Below are 22,515 nucleotides of genomic sequence, written 5' to 3' on the forward strand. Positions count from 1 at the left end.
GACCTATGTGAGAATTTCAGGAAAGATGGATATTTTTTTATTACACCCAATTAAATCTTTAATTGTTTATAGTAGAATACAGTAGAGTATACCGAAAGGGAATATTAATTTTGACTAAAGTAGTAATAAAATGCAGGGTAGACATAGAGGCGAGTTTTATAAAATGGAATTAACTACATATAATCTGACTAATTATGTAGGCTAAGTAATTGCTGAAATTTAAAAGCAGGGATCTATTATATAGAATTGCAAAAATTAATCAAGAATATCGGGTAAAATGCTTTAGATATTTGGCATCCTTTGGAAGGTCTAATACACTGCATGTATGGTCAGTATGCATGTTAGTCGTTCTTTAATTTTTTTTTTTTTAATGTTATCTGTGTATTTTGTAAAACTTATGCCTGCAGTCATGAGGACTAGAAACCCTGTTGGGCAACTGCTGACAAACAGGGGGCGGAGCATATTAATTGTAAACTCTATTCCTGGTGAGACTTTCATGCAGCTCTCAGTCAATTTTGATTAGATTATGCCAAACTGGGATCATGGGGTAAAGGGAGAGAAAAATAAGGAAACCTTCAACTGGTGAGGAACAGTAACTTCTTTATTTAAGTTTCTATGTCATGCGTTAAGCATGATAGACCCACTTCCCCAGGTTTAAACTTTGGCAAAAATCACAAACAGAAAATAAGCAGCCGATACAGAACAGTGACATTGCCAACAGTAAGGACCCCTGGAACGGTTTTTGCTGTCGGGTGAACACACTTAGAAGCCTTGCTTTGGCTACGTTGACTAGAACTCGGTGGTTATTAAAAGGCAGATTTTTTAAAAAATCACTTCTTGACCTCTCCTAGATCTTCAATGCTATCGTCATCCACCTGCGAACAGCAAGAAAACCACATTATTGGTCAGAATGGCATCACCGTCATTGTTTTACTACAATAAAGTGGTAGGGAGGGCTCATTCCAGTAACCAAAGCAGCACCTCCCCACACACAAGAACCCCTCTGTGTTCCTAAATTGAAGTAAATGGAACCTCCATGTTCAAAGACACTATAACCCCTGAATACCAGATGCTAAAGGCTGCTTTCATGCCTCGCTTGCGGTCTTCCCTGAGACATCTGGCTGGTCATTGTTAGAAACACCGCTAGACTACATCAGCAATATGCTTCTTACAAGGAGCAGAAAAGACCTGCCCCAAGGAGCTTACAATCTACATTTTGCCAGAACTGGGAGACAACAAACAAGCCCAGGAAACGTGACAACAAAGGTCACAATAGGAAGATATTCACAGATACAGTGGGACATATGCAGGCTTCCTTGCCATTAGAGGCAAGAACTTAGGGGTCAGGCATCCCTTTCACCCCACACCTTTAGTCATGTCTTGTGAGCTTTACAGAGAGGAGACAAGCCTGTCCTTCTGCGAACTTAAATTCAGCCCTGAATGCAGAGCATGGGGATAGATATACAATTTCCTTAACAGAAGAAGAAGAGTTGGTTTTTATATGCTGACTTTCTCTACCACTTAAGGGAGACTCAAACCAGCTTACAATCACCTTCCCCTCCCCACAACAGACACCCTGTGAGGTAGGTGGGGCTGAGAGAGCTCTAACAGAGCTGTAACTCGCCCAAAGTCACCCAGCTGGCTTCATGTGTAGGAGTGGGGAAACAAATCCAGTTCACCAGATTAGTCTCCGCCACCTATGTGGAAGAGGGGGGAATCAAGCCTGGTTCCCCAGATCAGAGTCCACCACTCTTAATCACTACACCACACTGGCTCTCCAACTGGAAGTCATATAGAGTTGCTAGTCCTCATGAAGGGGGGAAAATCTTAGTTGCCTCCATAATGCCTGAAGAGTCTCAGTGTTCCTAAACTCAACACAGGAAAGAAATGTATGGAAATACAAAAAAACAAACAAACCACACAACAAGGGGGTGGTAGGGGGAGAAATAGGCGTTCACCTCCGTCCACTTCTCCTGGATGACGTCAATGATGTCATCTGTAAAGTCACCCTGAATGATGATTTCATCCTCCCCCGTTACTGAGGCACCGCAGGAAAACTTCTGAGCAAAGAACCTTTGTGCTTCCTTAAGGTCTATTTCTGTTGAATCAAGGAGGACATGCAAAGGGTCTTTTGTTATTTCTATAATGCCAGCATTGTACATGTTGCTTTGTAGAATAACAGACCCCACCCCCAAGAAAATGTCCCTACCCCAAACAGCATTTAGTCAGAGGGGGAGAAGATGAAGGAGGGGAAAGGAGAGAAGCAGGAATGTCAGGGGATTTTATTTATTATTATCTAGCACTTAACACACATATTATATCTTGTGGTCCAGGCTAGCTTGATCTCATCAGATCTCAGAAGCTAAGCAGGGTTTGCCCTGGTTACTACTTAGATGGGAGACCACCAAGGAAGTCATAGGAACACAGGAAGCAGCCTTATACTGAACCAGACCCTTGATCCATCAAAGTCAGTATTATCTACTCAGACTGGCAATGGCTCTCCAGGGTCTCAGGTGGTCTTTCACATCCCCTACTTGCCTAGTCCCTTTAACTGGAGATGCGGGGGATTGAACCTGGGATCTTCTGCATGCTCTACCACTGAGCCACAGCCCCTCCCAGAGGCAGACAATGGCAACCACCTCTATTCATCTCTTGCCCTGACCTGGATAGCCCAGGCTAGCCTGATCTTATCAGATTTCAGAAGCTAAGAAGGGTTGGCCCTGGTTTGTACATGGATGGGAGACCAACAAGGAAGTCCAGGGCTGATATGCAGAGGCAGGCAATGGCAATCCACCTCTGTTAGTCTCTTGCCTTGAAAACCCTACAGGGTCAACATAAGTCAGCTGTGACTTGACGGCACTTTACACACATGCATTATATCTTGTCTTTCTCCCTTAAGGCTGCATAGACAGGGCAGGAAACAGCCCTTGTCCAGCCCTACTGAGCTACATCCCGTTCCCTCCCAGTAATAACCACAGCAGAGTATGTCCAACAGCACCTACGTATGGGTCCCCAACTTCTTTGGGCTTGCAGGCACCTTTTGAATTCTGACAGTGTGGTGGGCGCAGCCACAAGTCGGCTGCTGTGAGAGATAGAGTCAGCCGCCAAATGGCTGCCACAGGTCACCGTCAGTCACACAGTGAAGAGCCTTGTGCTGTGGTGGCAGCTGATGGCAAAGCAACATCTTTGAAAACGGGAAAAGCCAAGTAAATCTCCAAAGGCCAATTAGAAGCCTCAATGGGCAAAAGCCCCACCTGGCCCCGCCTACTTTCTAAAAATGCTTGGCAGGTGCCATGGTGCTCACAGGCTCTAGGTTGGGGACCCCTGAGCTAGATCCTTCTGGGCTTGTTTTTTCAACTGGAAGAATGACTAAGAGGTCAACAAGGGAGGGGCCAAGGCTCAGTGGTAGAGCAGAAGGTCCCAGGTTCAATCCCCAGCATCTCCAGTTAAAGGGACTAGGCAGGTAGGTGAAAGACCTCTGCCTGAGACCCTGTCTGAGTAGACAATACTGACTTTGACGGACCAAGGACTGATTCAATATAAGGAAGCTTTATGTCGGTTTGTGTGTTCAAAAAAGCATTCTCATACCGCACAGACAGAAGGAAGGACAACCAATACTATTATTAAAATTATGGCCAGGGATTCATGAGAATGGTGATGCTTGTTCCGTTAAGTCAAAGGGGGCTTTAGACTTTCTCCGCTTCAAAAAGCAGCCCCCACCTGGCACCCGCATGGCAACCCATTCTTGAAAAGCTGCTTGGGATATGCAAACACACAGCAAGCTCTTTGCCCACCTGTCCCTGGACTGTCTCCTCTTGACTGCCAGCCGCTCTCTTGGGTCTTTCCCAGCCCCTGCTTGATACTTCAACTGGAGATGCTGCAGGTCAGAGCCTTCCGCATGCAAAGGATGCCCTCTACCAGTAAACTAGGGAACTCCCTAATGTGCCCACAGGGATTAGCTGGTCACTGGCTCATCCCACAAATCAAGTAGAGCCACACAGGACTGGACTGATATTAGAGCAGGAAAATGGCACAATCCCCAAGCAGAATATTAAGCAAGGTAAGACTTCGGTCTAGTTTGTAGGGTGGGGGTCAAGCTTGTGTCAGGACTGTACCTCTTCTTAATGCAAATGGGAGCCACATGACTGAATGTTCCTCCCCCAACTAATTTTTGACTTTGGACAAACAGATGACAGGGCAAATGCTTCCAAGCCTAGGTAGACATGGCAATTTTCTATACGTATGGAATTGAGTGGGGGGGGGGTTTTAACAGAGAAGTCCTTGTTCTTATGAGCCCACAGCTGCACTGTGCAATGGTACAGCCTGGCCGCCAGAGGTTCAGGACTGGTGCTTTGTTAGGACCTCCTTCACTCACCGAAAGTCGCAAGACCACACACTCTCGTGACATATTTCTTTTTCGCCCGAGGAATTTTCGCTATCGTAACTTTTTGAGGAACAGTCTTCTTTTTCTGTTTTATCTGGCCTCTTCCACCTGGGGAACAGGGTAGGAAAAGGTCATGAGAATCACCGCAGAGGCTTGAGAGCCAAGACCAGGCTGAGATGTCAGGACTTCACACACCCCGGCATCTACGCTCACCAGACCAGCATGCAAGGGCCCCCATGAGCCGGGCTCTCAAGAGGCCCATTCTTTACAGCATCCAGCTTGTAAATAATCAGCTATTTAGACCTTGCCTCTCTTTTGCTTTTTCTTCTCTTCCTCTTCCCCTGTTGTTCCCTGGCCTTCTCCAATTCCAGATTCTTGTTTAGGACAGTTTTCTAAAACATAACATAAAACAAGGTTAAATTTTATTTAATTCAATGGTTAATAATAATTAATTTAATTTAATGGTTAATTCAGAATGAAATTAAGCACACTTATACCATGGTGAAAATCAGTGGGGTTTAAGCAAGGATAATGCTCTCTGGATTGCACCTAGTGTTATTATAGTGATATTCTCATAGCCAGATCTTGCAACTGAATAGCACATTAGCACATTTAATTCACAAACTGTCCTCACTGAGAAAGAAAGCAACAGAGAAGGGGTGAAAAGGAATACTAACCTCAAATCCCTTCCCCATTGATGCAAATACTATTATTTGCTACTGGAAGAGCGAGGCAGATATATTCACAGTTATAATTTAGACTAGTTTATATGCAAACACAACATTGATCCTATTAATGTCCACAGCAAAATTCCCATTGATGTCAGTGGAGAAGGTTTACCTCTCTCTGCTTTTGCACCCAAACCTTCTGGGACCGAAGTCCCCCATAAATGCCACAAAAAGATCTCCTTACCTACAGTAAGCTTTGCAAACTCATTGGGAAAATTCTTCTCTAGCCACTGTCTGCATTTTGCCACATCAGGCATGTATTCACAATACTGGAGAAGAAACGCAATTCATTAGTTATACACATGAGCATTCATGGCAAAGCAGTTTGTCTTTGGAAACTACAACTGAGCGAGAAGATCTAGCAAACCGATTCCGTCTATCATACTTAATTTCCCTTGAAGTTACACTGAGAGCAGGGAGCAAAACTTTGATAAGGTAGCCCCGGGACTCCCTGACTAGCATAGGACGCCCCTGCTCAATCTTGCTCACCTTTTGAAGACCAGCTAAACTTGTCTGAGGCTACCAAGCCCAGCACACTGTACTCAGCTTGACGGCCAGTGGTCTGACTCAATCTAACACAGCAACAATCAGACACCTGCTACATAAATACTTCTTTAAAAAAAGAAATCAACCTGAACAAGAGCAGCCCTCAGGGGGGAAAACTCACTCCACCTTGGCAGCCCAAAGACCTGATCAGAACAGCCGCAACATATTCCCTGCTGGAGAAAGCTAATTATATGGGCCTCCCTTAGTAAAGAGTGCCATGATTGAGTTGCCACCACAAAGAAGTCCCTCCTCCTCCTCATAGTGTTATGCTGGGCTGCCTTGGCCAATCTTGGGGCAAGAGTGCAATCTACAGAAGAATATACCCCTTCACATAATCTGGTTGTGCCCCTACACACACACATGTGTATCTCCACTTCACTGGGGCATAAAAAGGATGTCAGCAGTGAAAATAAGGCAATAAAAAAGGTGACTCACCTCTGTTGGCAACGAGCAGACTGGGAAAGGAAAAGACAGAAAAGAGTTTTTGATTAAGAATATCACATTTCCCCTATTTCCAGATGGTGGCTGTGTAACACTGCAATCCTATGCAGAGCTATGTCAGTCTAAGCCTATTGAAATCAATGGACTAGGAGTGAAGGAACTCCACGCAGGATTGTACTGCCAGCATGTTTCAACAGACCCAAAGACAGTCCTGTGACAACTTAAAGCCTAACAGATGCATTATGCCAGAAACTTTACATTATAGTAACTTTTGATAACATCCCTATGACGCTCATATTTAAATCCCCCCAACACACTTCTAAATGATATCTAAAGTGTCGAATCATACCATAAACTGAGTTTTATTAAGCAACCACAGGCAAGTTTTACCGTGACTGGGCAAAAAGTCAGGATATAAATTTTTGCAAGTCAATCAAATAAATACGTTTTAGTAATTTTAAATAGAAAGCAAAATGAACAAAATTATGACCCCCAACTCTCTATAAAGCCATATTTTAACAACCAAAAGGGAGGGTGGAAGATGGGTTCAAAGTCTATTCATTTTCAACCAAGTGTTTACAGCTGAGCTTCTCAAGATTGTTCATTTCAGGAAGTATCTCGTTTCTTTTCCCACCTCCTTCCATTTACTAGGTATTGTAAAAAGAAAATATACACAGAGGAAATATTCTTTGTAGAAAATATAGAATACAATATACAGCAACCATTACAGGAAAATCATTATCATCGTTCGAAGGACTACTTCTCCCTCTATCAACCAGCATGCCAACTTCAGGCCCTGCAGTGGTTCCTGCTCACCATCTGCCCACCCTGCACCCCTACACATGGGGACCATAGTCTCCCCTAGTTCCTGAACTTTTCCCCCTTGATACCCCTCTTTGGCAGAACAATCTTCCAGATTCAGTCCAGAAGGCACCCACACTGGTAACCTTCTGTTGGGCTTGCAAAACCATGTCCTTTCTATGGGCTTTTCTCCAGAAGGGCACATAACGCCATGCCTTAACTTAGGGCAATATTTTTAACAGGCAACAGGTGTGTATCGCTCTGCATTTTGAGAAACTCTTGGGTCTACGACTACGTCGTAATTCTTTGTATTGTCTTTTTAGCTTGTATCTGCTCAGCTTGTGGTTATGTTTGGTAAGCTTCCTTGGGCTGATCAGGAAAGGTGGAACAATTTTAAAAATACAAAATAAATATTATTTATAATGCACTGAGGCTGCGGTCTTTGAGCTGGCAAGCCCTATGATGGGGAGAATATTATTACTGACAAATCATGGACAATTTTCCCTCTTCCACAAACATACAAGAGGAATCCCATAGGGAGAGCTTTCACTATCTGTTCTGGGCTGTAATTATGAGTGGAATTATTACTATCATAGCCATCATCATCCAAACGGTGCCCCTCCACCACCCTTTCAGCACTTGCCTCCGCAGTAGAGAACTCGCAGGGGATAGTCGGCGTCTGCCCTGGCGTTGCACCTTTGGTCTCCTTTGCAGTCAAGGACAACAGGCTCCGCGGCGTCCATTGCCATCACACAAACCTAGGAAAAGCCAAGCAGAGAACGTCAGCATTGACAGCGAGCCTAGGAATCAGCCCTCACCTCGGCAGGCCTTCCTTCCCCTGAGACCAAAAAAGAGAGAAATGAAAGAAGAGACAGAAACGGGCAGACAAAAGTTCACCTAATTAAAAAAAGAAGAACCCAACAGAGCACAATTATAAAACTACTAGTATTGCCAAAAATTTAGATACAATTATACAAATAGAAACACATGTCTATGCATAAATTGCATGTAGGCACAATCAAGCACATTTTTAAAGGATTAGAAATATAGAACTGCTGAGCCCACAGTCACGGTGCATATGAAAATGCAGCTGGAACATACACACAATCCCATTCATTGCTATGAATTCTGGAGAATGAAGGGAGACCATACTATGCACAAGCTAGTGTCATAAACACACACACCAGTCCCTTGTCACAGGTTCTAGAGAACACCAGTTCCCACAGAAGACTGAACCAGCATCCTATTTGGTTTTCTCTTTAGTCATGGAGTAACTTTTCTAACACAAATTAGTTCTGTAATTTCATTAAGCGGTCACTTGAATTCAATGTTCTGAGATTACTCTTTGCCAACAACCAAGAACTTGATATTTTCTTTAAAGAAGTCTTCGTTGACTAACATGAGAAGCAACAGGGATGTAAAGCGGCACACATGGTCATGGGAAAAGTTGTCTGAGCAGGGTAGACTGAGACAGGCAGGTATCTGGTGTCTAAACTGGAGCAACTAGCAGTAGAGGGTGACCATATGGATGTGAGAGAGAAACAGGCAGAATCAAGGTATGATTTGGAGCAGGCTCGACGGAGTGAAAAACGGTATGGGTGTTACAGTATGTGTTATCATTTGGGTCAGAAAAAACAAGATGGTGGAGGGACAGTATCTCATGTTCATGGCAGAGGGTGGAAGTGAAATAGCACTGGCTGCTTCCAAGTTGGGGACAGTGGTCAACCAGGTGCCTCTAGGAAGCCCACAAACAAGACGACTGCAGCAGCATTATCCTGCCTGTGTTCCACAGCACCTGATATAATGATATCTAATATAATTATAAGAACATAAGAAAGGCCATGCTGGATCAGACCCAGGCCCAACAAGTCCAGCAGTCTGTTCACACTGTAGCCAACCAGGTACCTCTAGAAAGCCCACAAACAAGACAACTGCAGCAGCATTATCCTGCCTGTGTTCTACAGCACCTAATATAATGATATCTAATATAATTATAAGAACATAAGAAAGGCCCTGCTGGATCAGACCAAGGCCCATCAAGTCCAGCAGTCTGTTCACACAGCCAACCAGGTGCCTCTAGGAAGTCCACAAACAAGACGGCTGCAGCAGCATTGTCCTGCCTGTGTTCCACAGCACCTGATATAATGGGCATACTCCTCTGATACTGGAGCTAATAGGTGTGCATCATGACTAGTATCCCTTTTTTACTTTGCCCTGAGCTACGCTGTGTGCCTTCAGAGAAAAATTATTTGCAACCCACATATAACTGGGGGAGGGCTCAAGAAAGAGCTGAAGAAGGGGTTTGCCAGGGCGGGTAGGTGGGTGGGCTGCACCAAGCAGGTCACGGGTGCCAAGCTGGGGCCAAAAAGTGCCCAAAGGCATGTGTGTGCATAGGGTGGGGCTGGCAGAGCTGCATGCGCCTAGTCTTTTGGAAGGGGCCAGAAGGCCAAGGTTGCTGGTGGTGCCAATCTAGGGCTGGGCAAGGCTCAGGGAGGGGGGGTCATGCCAGGCTCCAGGTTGGGCACAAGGAGAAGCCTGGCTAACAAGTGCCCAAGGGAAGGGAAGGGAGGGGGGTTGCAGCGCGTCTCTTACCCGGGGAGACTCCAAGCCACGGGGGAGGAGCTGGTGGTTCCTCCGCCTGCCGTTGCCAACCTCCCGAGCGGCACATGCAGCGTCGCCGGAGCTTCAGGCAACCAGGAGCAGGAAATGTCGCGACAGCTGGCGGATTCTCGCGAGACTCCTGCCAGAGAAACAGCAACAGGAGTTCCCCGACGAGGCTCTGCCTGTGGCTCCTCCTTCGCTGCCCGGTTTAAGGTGCGCCGTCTCGGCCACCGTAGAAGCGGAAATGAATGGCAATTTTGTGGATTGTCTTCCCCCTCCCCTTCGAAACTGCAAAAAAAAAAAAAAGCAGCCCTTGAAAACGTGTGGCTTATCTGTTTTTAATGCTATTATTATTATTTTATTATTGTGGGTTAGCTATGTTCTCATTATGTTTTATAAAAGTCTAATACATAGCTTTCCCCCCTCTTGCCTGTTTCAAACGTTTTTAATATGTTATTTATTGAATAAAAATGACTGTGGGTTCCAATATTGGTCCAAAGGCGGGGTATAAATTGTCTCCCCCCCTTCGATACTGCAAAAAAGCAGCCCTTGAAAACGTGTGGCTCATCTGTTTTTAATGCTATTATTATTATTTTATTATTGCGGTTTAACTATAGGTATTCTAATTTTGTTTTATAAAAGTCTAATAAACAGCTTTCCCCCCTTTTGCCTGTTTTATTATTATTCCCATACGGTCTTGTAGAATTCTACTTTCGAACGCTTTTAATGTTGTTATTTATTGAATAAAAATGACTGTGGGTGTTGCGTATGTAGCTAGTAGGGTAGTAAGCAAGCTAGCTTACTAGTTCCAATATTGGTGCAAAGGCGAGGTATAAATGTCCTAAATAAACATTGCGAATCTCATAAAAATGGCTTAAAATGTATATTAATCTTTTTTAAGTTGTTAGAAATGTAAAACCAACGAAACAAATTAACAGTGCAATCCTAAACAGGTCTACTCTGGCGATCAATGGGGGTGACAGATGTCGCAGCCAGATCGCCCTCACAGCCAACAGGTCTACTCAAAATCTTACTGAAGTCTGCTGAATGGGGATTACTCCCAGGAAAGTGTTTTTAGGATTGCGCTGTTAGGCTGCTTGTTAGAGCTTGTTACGTTACCCGCTCAGGTGACCCCCTTCCTCTGATGAAGCGGGCTGTAGGTTTTGCCTCAAATCTGTTGGGCCACCCCTCTAGAAAGTGCCCCCAAACTAGAGTAAATTTACTTTAAATGCAATACAAGCAGGTTAAATATTGAGGAAGACCATATCAGTACTGTAAAGAGGAGTGTTAACGTCCTGCAAGCAACCGATTTGAAAACTCTTTAAAGTCGCGATAAAAGTCACTTGCGCCCCGAGGGAAAGCAGGCAGACAAGCAGCAATCCTCACACTGGTGTGCAAAGACCTGTGAGAGCTGCAGGTTTTCGAGTTTCTACTACAAAAAGTGTGCGTTAATAATTTAAAGTTGCCCCAAACTTTATGACAGCTAAAGAAGAAGCTGTCATAAAGTTTGGGGCCACTTTAAATTATTAACACATTGTTTGAACCTTGCGGTTTGACCCTTGGCACTCGCCGTCTCTGCGGAAGTGACGTCTACAAGCTGAAACAGGGCGGAAACCATAGAGAAGGGAAAGGAGAGGACCGAAGGCGCCTTGCACTACGGGAGCGCCGTTGGGCCAAACTAGTGGCGCTCGCTGGTTCCCAGGGGCTGGGAAGGGCCGAAGGTAGCCCCGACCATGCCCCGCTACGCCCAGCTGGTGATGGGGCCGGCAGGGAGCGGGAAGGTGAGTTAGGGAAGAGGGTCGTTTGGGTGCTGAGAGTCGGGCAGCCCTGGGCTGGGCAGGTCAGCACGTGGCTCTTCTGCCAGGGGCCTCTTTTACTGCAAACGGTCTGGGCTGCTGCTAGGGGTAGAAAGGCGGCGTATAAATCGATCGAAGAGAGCAAAATAATAATAAAATGAGCATTATCCGTTGGCCAACCCGGACTCTCTGTGCGCGAGAAACTCTAGAGCAGCAGTTCCCAAACTTTGTGAGGCATGGAGCACTTTTCAGGAGAGAAATTCATAGAATCCTAGAGTTGGAAGGGACCACCAGGGTCATCTAGTCCAACCCCCTGCACAATGCAGGAAATTCACAACTACCTCCCCCCCCCCACTCACCCAGGGACCCAGGGACCACCAGGGTCATCTAGTCCAACCCCCTGCACAATGCAGGAAATTCACAACTACCTCCCCCCCCCACTCACCCAGGGACCACCAGGGTCATCTAGTCCAACCCCCTGCACAATGCAGGAAATTCACAACTACCTCCCCCCCCACTCACCCAGTGACCCAGGGACCACCAGGGTCATCTAGTCCAACCCCCTGCACAATGCAGGAAATTCACAACTACCTCCCCCCCCCACACTCACCCAGTGACCCCTACTCCATGCCCAAAAGATGCCCTCCCTCTCATCATCTGCCTAAGGGCACAGAATCAGCCTTGCTGACAGATGGCCATCTAGCCTCTTCTTTAAAACCCCCAGGGAAGGAGAGCTCGCCACCTCCCGAGGAAGCCCGTTCCACTGAGGAACTGCTGTTAGAAAATTCTTCCTAATGTCTAGACAGAAAATTTAATTTTCACCTAGCAACTAGATACTAAACCGAATGACAGTGGTATTTTTCTTTCCAGTCTCTTCATGGAGCACTAGATGTTTCGCAGAGCACCAAGTGCTCTGTGGAGCACAGTTTGGGAACTGCTGACCTAGAGGTTGGCCAAGTCATTCCGGTTGCAGAAAGTGATTGTCCCTCTGTTCAGCTTGCTTTGCTCATTGTGAGCGGTCCACACAAACTCTGATGGGATTGTTTCCTTTTTGGACTGGATCTTGACTTTGAGCTGCCCCTGCGTAATAACTTAACTCACCTCTCCCATGGGCTGTTTGATCTTCTGGTCTTATTCAGTAATAGCTTCTCTTCCCCATGTGCATTCTTCTGTTTGTATCTGTATGTTTGTGTACATGTCTATATTTACATACATCTGTCCACTGACACGTCATGCCTCTGCTGGCCAGCACACTGGATGGCCTCCTTAGGACAGGAATCCCACAGGAAGAGTGCCACTGCGGAAAAGGCCATGCCTAGCCTCTGATTGCCAAAGGCACCTCTAGAGAAAAACTTACTTGGACGCTTGGCTTATGGGTCAAGGCTCTTATGATCAGTGGCTTATTTGCGGTGATGACGTATCCCTCTGTAGGAACTGGAGCAAATTACACAAACTGTTCAATATTGTTCTACGTAATGGAAATAATAGATCATTATAAGGTGGAGCAAAGGCTCCTCTCACTCCACTGCTGCCCGTAGCTGCCCGATTGCTGGCTGCTGCCAGGGGCTTGCCTGGTGGCTTTTGCCCTTCCATGAATGTGTTGTGTTCTCTTTTTCAGAGCACTTACTGTTCCACCATGGTCCAGCACTGCGAAGCCTTGAAGCGCTCTGTTCAAGTCGTTAACCTGGATCCTGCTGCAGAACATTTTGACTACGATGTCATGGCAGGTAAGTTCATGGCTCTAGTTGAGAGCGCATGAAAATGTGATCAGGAAACACCTCGGAGCCTGTATCTGGGGACAAGAGCCACTTCCTGGCTTGTAGAGAGCACTGCGGTTGACCTGGAGGGGGCTGCTGTGGTATGGTTGCTAAGAGACTGAGGTGTGAGCCTACACATCCTGGGTTCAAATCTCATCCATGACTTCACAAAGTGGCCTTAGGAAGCCCTTGGCCTCTGTTTCCCATCACAAAAATGTAGATAGTGGAGACGTATCATAGAGAGTCAAAATGATGGCTTTAAATTTAAGTAACATCATCTGCCATTAGAGACATGAAGTCCTGGGGGAAAAACAGAGAGGAAGAGGTCTGTCCAAGGAATATGTTCCTTCTGGGACTCTACATTCTGTGAAGCCATTGTAAAATAGAACATTCATGTTCAGGGACAGTATAGCTTTGAATACCAGATTCTGGGGAGGAACCAGGGAACAGGGCTGCCACCTTTATGACCTGCTTTCCAGAGGCACTTGGTGGATCACTGTTGGAGAGAGATCCCAGGATCAGATGAATTTAGTTTTGATCCAGTAGGCTAGTGGTTGTGTTCTTCAGCCTTCAAGCAAAACAGTGCCCTTTTTCTTTCAGACATCCGAGAGTTAATAGAAGTTGATGACGTCATGGAAGACGATTCTCTGAGGTTTGGCCCCAATGGTGGCTTGGTTTTCTGCATGGAATACTTTGCTAATAACTTTGACTGGCTGGAAGAATGCCTTGGCCACGTGGAAGACGATTACATACTTTTCGATTGCCCAGGTAAGCCAAGAAATTTTCCCTTCAAAAAAAGTTTATCACGCAGCTCTGAACTAGAGAGAGACATGGTTTTTGGCATGCAATTTCTTCCATTTTTCTTTCTGTGATTTCATTGTGCTTAGGAAGCAGTTAGGCCCAAACTAGATGTTACCTTTAGCACAGCTCAGATCAGGGGAAAGCTAAAGCCCCCTCCTTCCCCCTGCATCGCAGTCCCGAGCCAAATCAGGCCCTTGCATACTCAGAAACTTTGGTTCCCTGATATCACGTTTGGCTGTGCAAACACCAGAATCAAGACCCAGCACAGTGGGGTCAGATTCAGATTTGGGACACCCAGGTTTGATTCCCCACTGCCGTGGAAGCTTGCAAGGTGACCTTGGGTCGGTCACACACTCTCACTGACCTACCTCACAGGGTTGTTGTAAGGATAAAATGGAGGAGAGGAGAACAATGTAAGCTGCTTTGGATCTTCATTGGGAAGTGAAGCAGTATATAAATGAAAGAAATAAAGAATTGGGTTGGGGAAAGGCTGAATGCTGTGGTTCTAAGCTGAATTGGGCCTTTGCATGATCAGGAACTTTGGTTCCATGACCGTATATTGGTCTCATGCCGGCTGTAGCATCCAGTTTAGACCTTAGAAGCTGTATGAAACTCTCTGGCTGCTTCTGTGTTTCCGGAGTCCAGCATGAATGAGAGAACGGCCCGCCCCACTTGTGACAATCCTTTCTTTGAGCCAGAAGCTCAATGGACCCCAGATTATGGTAGCATGCAGTTTGAGAAACTAAATCAGACTTTCTTCGTTATTTTTATCGGTCTCTGTGTGCATAAGAACATAAGAAAGGCCATGCTGGATCAGACCCAGGTCCATCAAGTCCAGCAGTCTGTTCACACAGTGGCCAACCAGGTGCCTCTAGGAAGCCCACAAACAAGACGACTGCAGCAGCATTGTCCTGCCTGTGCTCCACAGCACCTAATACAATAGGCATGCTCCTCTGATCCTGGAGAGAATAGGCATGCATCATGACTAGCATCTATTTTGACTAGTAACCATGAATAGCCCTCTCCTCCATGAACATGTCCACTCCCTTCTTAAAGCCTTCCAAGTTAGCAGCCATCACCACATCCTGGGGCAGGGAGTTCCACAATTTAGCATGTGCATGTGTAGCATGTTTATTTACATTTGGCTGTATCCCTCAGGTCAGATCGAGCTGTACACCCATTTGCCAGTGATGAAGCAGCTTGTGGAACAGCTTCAACAATGGGAATTCCGAGTCTGTGGAGTTTTTCTTGTTGATTCTCAATTTATGGTGGAATCCTTTAAGGTATCCTACAGTTCACCCCAAACAAAAGTTTTACATTTCATGTTCTTTGCTTCTTTTTTTGTAATACCTTGCTAACAATGGGGAAAACCCTGACCTGGATGGCTCAGGCTAGCCTGATCTTGTCAGATCTCAGAAGCTAAGCAGGGTTGGCCCTGGTTAGTACTTAGATGGGAGACCAACAAGGAATACTAGGGTCATTTGCAGAGAAAGGCAATGGCAAACCACCTCTGTTAGTCTTGAAAACCCTACCGGGTTGCCATGTCCTCTTTGACTTGACAGCACTTTACACACACAACTGTGGGGGAAAGTTGACATTTCCTACCTGTCCAGTAAATCAGCCCTAGACTATTGTTATATTGATATACTGTTGTAACAATATGTGTATCAGGGTGTCTGAATTCCCAGCTTTCATAAAAAAATAGCCCTTTTCCTTGTGGAAATACCAAGGGAAAGGCATACCTGTGCAACAGAAAGGCAAGAGACATACTTTTTAAAAAATGAAAGCTGATGATTCAGAAAAACTGTTACACATATTATTACGGTATATTGATATATGTGCCAGTGCCATTTTTTAAAATTGCAAAAGTCTTAGTTGTCCAGGGAGGGGGGAGAGGCCACTGCTGGGGCAGGGAAACCTGCTATGTGGAAGCCCTGTTGCTGCTGCGCTTTAGCAGCAGTGAGGAAACCACACAAGCCTGTCCCCATGTGGGGACCAATAAGAAGAAGAGACTATTTGAGTACATGCAGTGTACCCTTCCCTCTACCAACCTGGGAGTACTGGACAGGACTTCTCTTGGTAGTAAGGGCTAAGAGGTTGTCAGGTGTGGGATATGGAAGGGGCACACTGCAAATGCTAAGCAGCGGTTTACCTTGGCTACTTGCCCCTGCTTCAGCTGTCTGATATAAAGGACTTAATGTTAAAAACAGATCCCAGGATCGAGCCCCTCTGTAACTTCTTAATGCCTACGATGGGCCTGTGTGAGCAGAATTTTGCTGCTTGCCAGAAACATGAACACATGAAGCTGCCTTCTACTGAGTCAGACCCTTGGTCCATCAAAGTCAGTACTGTCTACTCAGACCAGCAGCAGCTCTCCAGGCAGGGGTTGCCTAGTTCTTTTAACTAGAGATGCCAGGGACAAAACCTGGGACCTTCTGCATGCCAAGCAGAGGCTCTGCCACTGAGCCACGGCCCCTCCTCCAGCTGTTTGTGTGCTGAATCGAAATGCAGTCTCCCTCTCTAGAGGTAAAAGTATTGCATAGCAAGTTAAATAACCGACCTGTTGTTTACCCCCAAATCTGCTACCTGCGGAGGGTCACTGTCCCAACTTGACCTTGTCTAAATGGCAGAGCTGCCTTCACTTCCTGTCATCCTTGGTTTTGGAACCTGCAACCTTTATGTAGTAGTGGGAGCGGACAATCAGTCTTCTTTTGGAAAAGCCCCGTTGGTCCTCTGACATCTCCCTTCCTTTGTGTCGCTCTCTGCCAGTTTATCTCCGGAGTCATGGCAGCCCTCAGTGCGATGGTGTCTTTGGAGGTTTCCCAAGTCAACATCATGACCAAGATGGACTTGCTGAGCAAGAAAGCTAAAGCAGAAATCGAAAGGTAGGTCTGCAGAGCCGCAGGCTTCTTCTCTCCGCACCTCCAACCGAATTCTGAGTCTCCATCACCGGTTATATCTTGTCATATTGCTGCAGGACCTCCCCTGGGTCTCTTTCTCCAGGGGGTTGGATTATTATTTATTTACAAAATTTGTATCCTGCCTTCCTGCCCTCACAAGGACCACCAAGGTGGCTAACAATTCAAAACATACAATTAAAAAATCACATTTTAAAACCATTAAAAACAACCTCCTCTCAACACACACCATTAAAACAAATTTAAAAGCAGAATTAAAATAAGTACAAAGACATTAAAACAACAATTAAAACAATGGGCAGAAAGGAGGGATCATTGAGATACTGCCAAATGAAACAAAAAGGTCTTCGCCCACTGGCAGAAGATGGCAACAGAAGGGGACAGACGAATCTCCTTGAGCAAAGTTCCAGAGTTTGGGGGCCACAACCGTGAAGGCCCTCTTCCAGTTTGCCACCTCCCTAACCTCAGAAGGGGGGTACTTGAAGCAGGGCCTCTGAAGATGACTGTCATAGTCGGGAGGGCGGGTTCATAAGGGAGTAGGATTAAGCCCCCAGATTGCCACCTTGGCTCACACCATCTTTGCTGTATCTGGAGGAGGTGACTGTTGTCAATGGACTGAATCCTAGAAACTGCCTTATCCTGAGACAACCTCTTGAAGAAAAATAAGAGTAGTTTTTTATATGCTGACTTTTTTATATGCTGACCACTTAAGACAGAATCAAACTGACTTACAATCACCTTCCCTTCCCCTCCCTACAACAAACACCCCGTGAGGTAGATGGGGCTGAGAGAGGCCCAAGGTCACCCAGCTGGCTTCGTGTGTCGGAGTGGGGAAACAAATCCAGTCCACCAGATTATCTCTACTGCTCATGTGGAGGAGTGGGGAATCAAACCCAGATCAGGCTCCACCGCTCTTGGTTCACCTAAATCAGGACTCTGCTCTGGCTGGCAGCAGCTCTCCAGGATCTCAGGCAGAGGTCCTTCCCATCCTCTGTTCTCTGATCTCCCATCACCAGAGGTGCTAGGAACTGAAGCTGGGACCCTCTGCACGCGTAGTATATGCCTCTGAGCCTTGGCCCTGCCATACTCTATATCTTGGAATTCAGTTGAGTTAAATGTCCTGGGTGGGTGGATGGTGTGTTCTGATTTGTAGTAATTCATGCATCTGGTCCTGAAACAACCAGCCTTCTCTTGCCCCATCTTAGGTAATTCATAAATACACAGAATTTTTTACACTGGACAAACAGGCCAGTCCCTGCGACAAAGATTGAATGGACATAAGTCTGACATTAGAAACCCCAACATTCAGAAACCAGTGGGGGAACATTTTAACTGTCCAGGACATTCAGTTGCTGATTTAAGAGTAGCAGTTCTCTTACAAAGGGATTTCAAAGGGAGATTAGAAAGAGAGACTGCTGAATTAGATCTAATAATGAAGCTCAAGACAATGCATTCTCCTGGATTGAATAGAGAACTGGGATTCCTGTCTCATTACCAATGCTGATTTTTTCACGCCTACTACCCCTCTGCATATCACATCTAATCCAATCACGCCTGCTAATGTCATTTACTTGCTTTTGATATTCACTCTTCTCTACTTCAGGATAGATGGAATCACATTCTAGCTGTATCTGAAGAGGTGAGCTGTGGCTCACGAAAGCTCATACACCCTGCCAGAAATTTTTTTAATCTTTAAGGTGCTACTGGACTTCTGCTCTTTTCTACATAATTGTTGAAATGGAAGAGGTAATTGTTCCTGGCAGTTAACAGGAGGCATTTGTCGCACAAGTGCTTTTTTCATGGTTTGTCTTCCAGGTATCTGGACCCTGATATGTATTCTATGCTGGAAGATTCGTCTGGTTTGTTCCAAAGCAAAATGTTCAAGAAGCTGACGAAGGCCATCTGTGGATTGGTATGCTTTATGTTTTATATACAAGTAACCTGAATGTAATTTTTAACAATCTCTTAAATAATTTTGTGTACACTAAACCATCAGCAAGCGAATTGGCATGCTGCTGAGGGCCTGTGAGTTCTGCCTCCACAACAGCTCAAAAAGTCTGGTTTTTGGATCAGTCTGCATAACGGATGTCTGGGTAAGGGATACTCGACCTGTATCAGGGGTAACCCTGAGCCTTAGTCTGATAAGTTAAATGAATGTCTGTCTGGCTCTCTGAGCAATCTTGTCTATGGAAGTGGATTGTACCAGCATTCAGTTCTTTTTAAATCCGAGGAGCATGCCTATTATCTTAGGTGCTGTTGAACATAGGCAGGACAATGCTGCTGCAGTTGTCTTGTTTGTGGGCTTCCTAGAGGCACCTGGTTGGCCACTGTTTGAACAGACTGCTGGACATGATGGGCCTTGGTCTGATCCAGCAGGGCTTTTCTTATGTTCTTAAAGCAAACCATGAATGTTGAAGTGCACACTGTTAAAAACTAAAATTATTGCTCCTTCCCATTGCCACAGTCTTAACATCTTGTGATTGCCTTTCAGATTGACGACTACAGCATGGTTCGTTTCCTGCCTTTTGATCGCTCTGATGAGGAAAGCGTCAACATTGTCCTGCAGCACATAGATTTTGCTATTCAGTACGGGGAGGATCTTGACTTTAAAGAGCCAAAGGTAAAAGAGTCAAAGATCCGGAATGCAAAAATAATAACAATAAGATCATGGGTTCTTAACTGAGGCTAAACCACCCTTGGAAAATAAGATGACAAAAGAGAATGAGGCCACACATTTTTTACTAGGTTAAAGGCTCATCTGTGGCATTGATGAAATGTTAAGTTTCCTTGCCTGGTGACCTGTGAGCTGATTTTACTCGCCAATGGTGACCAGGTGAGTAGCTATTTGGAAGCCTGGATCAAGCCATGCAGAATAATGACGGTTCTGATTTCAGTGAATCCCCACTCTGCCAGGGAAACTTTTAAGGTGACCTTGGCCAATCACACATTCTCCGCATAACCTACCTCACAGGGTTGTTGTGAGGATAAAACAGGACAGGAGAACAATGTAAGCCACTTTGCATTCCCAACTGGGGAGAAAGGTGAGGTATAAATGAAGTAAATAAATAAACAAAAGGCATAGTGTTGGTTATGAGAAAAGGGGAAAAAATAATATATTCAGCAGCATGATTGAGGAGTTAACTTAAGTGGTTTGGAATATACCTCTAAAAAGAAGAAAAGAGACTCAGCCACAGTGGTGACCGCTCTTCTACACTGTCTTCTTGTGCAGTTCATTAAATATGGCATCCCCTTTCTTTTCAGCTCTGGCCGGGCAATCTGGCCCCTACTATCCTGAGCTGAAATGCTCCAGGGCCCTGGCAGTCTGTCTATTCCAGCAAAGCATCAAAGATTCTCATACTAATAAATTAAAGGCAAATAAGAAACAAGACTCTGGCTTGAGCTGAAATGCTCCATCTTGAGTAAATCTGTGACTGCAGTCCTATGGGCTCTTACCTGGGAGTAGTCAGTAGGGCTTACTTCTGAGTAAACTTATATTATTGCAGTTTTCGTAAAGGTAAATAGCAGGGTCATTTATCCTCTAGCCAGAATTGGGTTGTGTCTTAGACTGTTAAACAAATTTGGAAAACTCCAAAGTGTTAAATATTTGCTTTGATTTCCTCCCTCCCAGGAATTCGAGGAAGACAAGCCTTCTGGTTATGATGATTTCTTCCAAGACAGAGTGGATGAATGAAGACTCCTGGCTGATCTTTAACAAGACTCTTCATGTTTCCTGCATCTTGGATTTGAAAATAGACCCTGAAATTGCACTGGGGGCTTTTCCCCACAAAACGCTTTGTGTATATAAGTGTACAGTTGCAACTTCAGAGACTAAGCTGAGCAAATCTCATGTGAAGAACCTAGTCATGTTGAAAGGGGGAGAAATAAATTATTTGTATCTTTATTTTTGGTAGCATGCTGCTGTATGAAAAGAAGGACTTTTCCCTGTTTGTGTGTTTGGATGTGGTTTGTTCACTTAAAGCAATTAGGGACAGAGGGTCCCTTAAAAAAAAAAAAGGATTTTGTACGGCAACTTTTTGTTGCTGCTGTGGAGGGATCTCTTTTCTGTGCTGCAGTTGAAGCTGCCAAGACAGAAGGGTCCACCTTAGCCAAAGCGTTTCCAAACGATTCAGCATTGTCTGCTCTTGCAAATGAAGGTGGGGAGTTCCCTTGCCCACTTCCCTTACACCAGGGGTCTCCAACTTTTTTGAGCCTGGGGGTATCTTTGGAATTCTGACACTGTGGTGGACGCAGCCACAAAATGGCTGCCACAGGTGGTGGAGGCAGGTACAAAATGGCTGCTGCGGCTTACCTTCAGTCACTCTGTGAAGATCCTTGTGCTGTGATCACAGCTGCTGCCAAAAGTAACATTTTAAAAAAATGTCCACAGCCAACCAGATCTTCAGTGGCCACTCGGAAGCCTTGCTGGGCAAAAGCCCCACCTGGCCCCACTCACTGGTTAATGGTGGATAGGAGCGGTGGATTCTAATCTGGAGAACCAGGTTTGATTCCCCACTCCTCCACATGAGCGGCGGACTCTGATCTGGAGAGCCGGGCTCAATCCCCCACTCCTACACATAAGCGGCGGACTCTAATCTGGAGAACCGGGTTGGTTTCCCTACTCCTACACATGAAGCCAGCTGGGTGACCTTGGCTAGTCACAGCTCTCTTAGAGCTCTCTCAGCCTCACTTACCTCACAGGGTGTCTATTATGGGGAAGGGAAGGGAAAGAGATTGTAAGCCGGTTTGATTCTCCTTAAAAGGAAGAGAAAGTCGGCATATAAATACCAACTCTTCTTTCTGGGCTTACATCCCTACCCAGTAACGAAGCTTCGTAGGTGGTCAAGCCTGACCTGCCTCACAGGATTGTTGTGCGAAAAGAGTACATGCAGCCTTAATCTCCTTGAAGAAGAGGATGCAGTGCAGATGTGAAAAAAAGGTATGGCCAACAGACTGCTTCCCTGCTTGTTATATAGGTGCAGGATAGTTGTAGAGATGGAGCTACCAAAGGAACCTCACAAGTTACAAGAAATAACTGACGGGAACTGTCCTTCGGGATGTTAGTTTCCTCAGCACAGTTATAAGCATACGTTGGCTTGCTGAATGGTTGTTAGAGTGCGTTAAAGCCAGCGGGGTTGGTTCCTTATCAATGGGCAAGTCTTCTGGCCTTCAAGCAGGGCTCAACTGTGGAATTCCTGGAGATTTTTGGGGTGGAGCCAGAAGACCAAAGTGGGGTATAATGCCTTATAATCCACTTTCCAAAGCATCCATTTTCTCCAGGGGAACTGATCTCTTTTTGTGGAGACCAGTTGTAATTCTGGGAGAGCTTCAGACACCACCCGAAGAACCTACCAAGCTTCAGGAAAAAAATGCCAGATGAACACATCTGGATGGACAATGGTGAGTGCTGAGATGGCTGGAGGTCTGTGGGGTGGCACACTCTGCAGTTGCTTCTCCCCCCCCCCCGCCCCATGGCAATGAACAGAAGTATAGCAGGAAAGCATCCATTAGGTGCAGCTCTGATCCATATGAAGCACATTTACACAAGAACATAAGAAAAGCCATGCTGGACCAGACCAAGGCCCATCAAGTCCAGCAGTCTGGTCACACAGCGGCCGATCAGGTGCCTCCAGGAAGCCCACAAACAAGACAACGGCAGCAGCACCATCTTGCCTGTGTGCCACAGCACCTCATATAATAGGCATGCTCCTCTGATCCTGGAGATAACAGGTATGCATCATGACT

At 45.7% G+C, this 22,515-nt stretch overlaps 2 protein-coding genes across 2 annotated transcripts; one reads left to right on the forward strand and one right to left on the reverse strand.

Moving 5' to 3' along the window:
- Positions 1–580: 580 nt before the first annotated feature.
- On the reverse strand, positions 581–7,658 carry DENR (density regulated re-initiation and release factor). Its single transcript, XM_056859305.1, has 7 exons — positions 7,544–7,658; positions 6,094–6,113; positions 5,297–5,381; positions 4,693–4,776; positions 4,376–4,492; positions 1,959–2,098; positions 581–875 (listed from the first exon to the last, which is right to left on the reverse strand). Exons 1-7 carry the CDS (start codon positions 7,647–7,649, stop codon positions 831–833), a joined length of 597 nt encoding a protein of 198 aa, XP_056715283.1. The 5' UTR covers positions 7,650–7,658; the 3' UTR covers positions 581–830.
- Positions 7,659–11,194: 3,536 nt separating this feature from the next.
- GPN3 (GPN-loop GTPase 3) lies at positions 11,195–20,477 on the forward strand. The gene is made up of 8 exons (XM_056859299.1): positions 11,195–11,282; positions 12,916–13,024; positions 13,655–13,822; positions 15,014–15,138; positions 16,625–16,740; positions 18,589–18,685; positions 19,265–19,393; positions 20,402–20,477. The coding sequence occupies exons 1-8, from the start codon at positions 11,235–11,237 to the stop codon at positions 20,462–20,464; spliced, it is 855 nt and encodes a 284-aa protein (XP_056715277.1). The 5' UTR covers positions 11,195–11,234; the 3' UTR covers positions 20,465–20,477.
- The last annotated feature ends 2,038 nt before the right edge of the window (positions 20,478–22,515 follow it).

This window comes from Euleptes europaea, chromosome 13 (assembly GCF_029931775.1).
Source record: "Euleptes europaea isolate rEulEur1 chromosome 13, rEulEur1.hap1, whole genome shotgun sequence".
NCBI lineage: Eukaryota > Metazoa > Chordata > Lepidosauria > Squamata > Sphaerodactylidae > Euleptes > Euleptes europaea.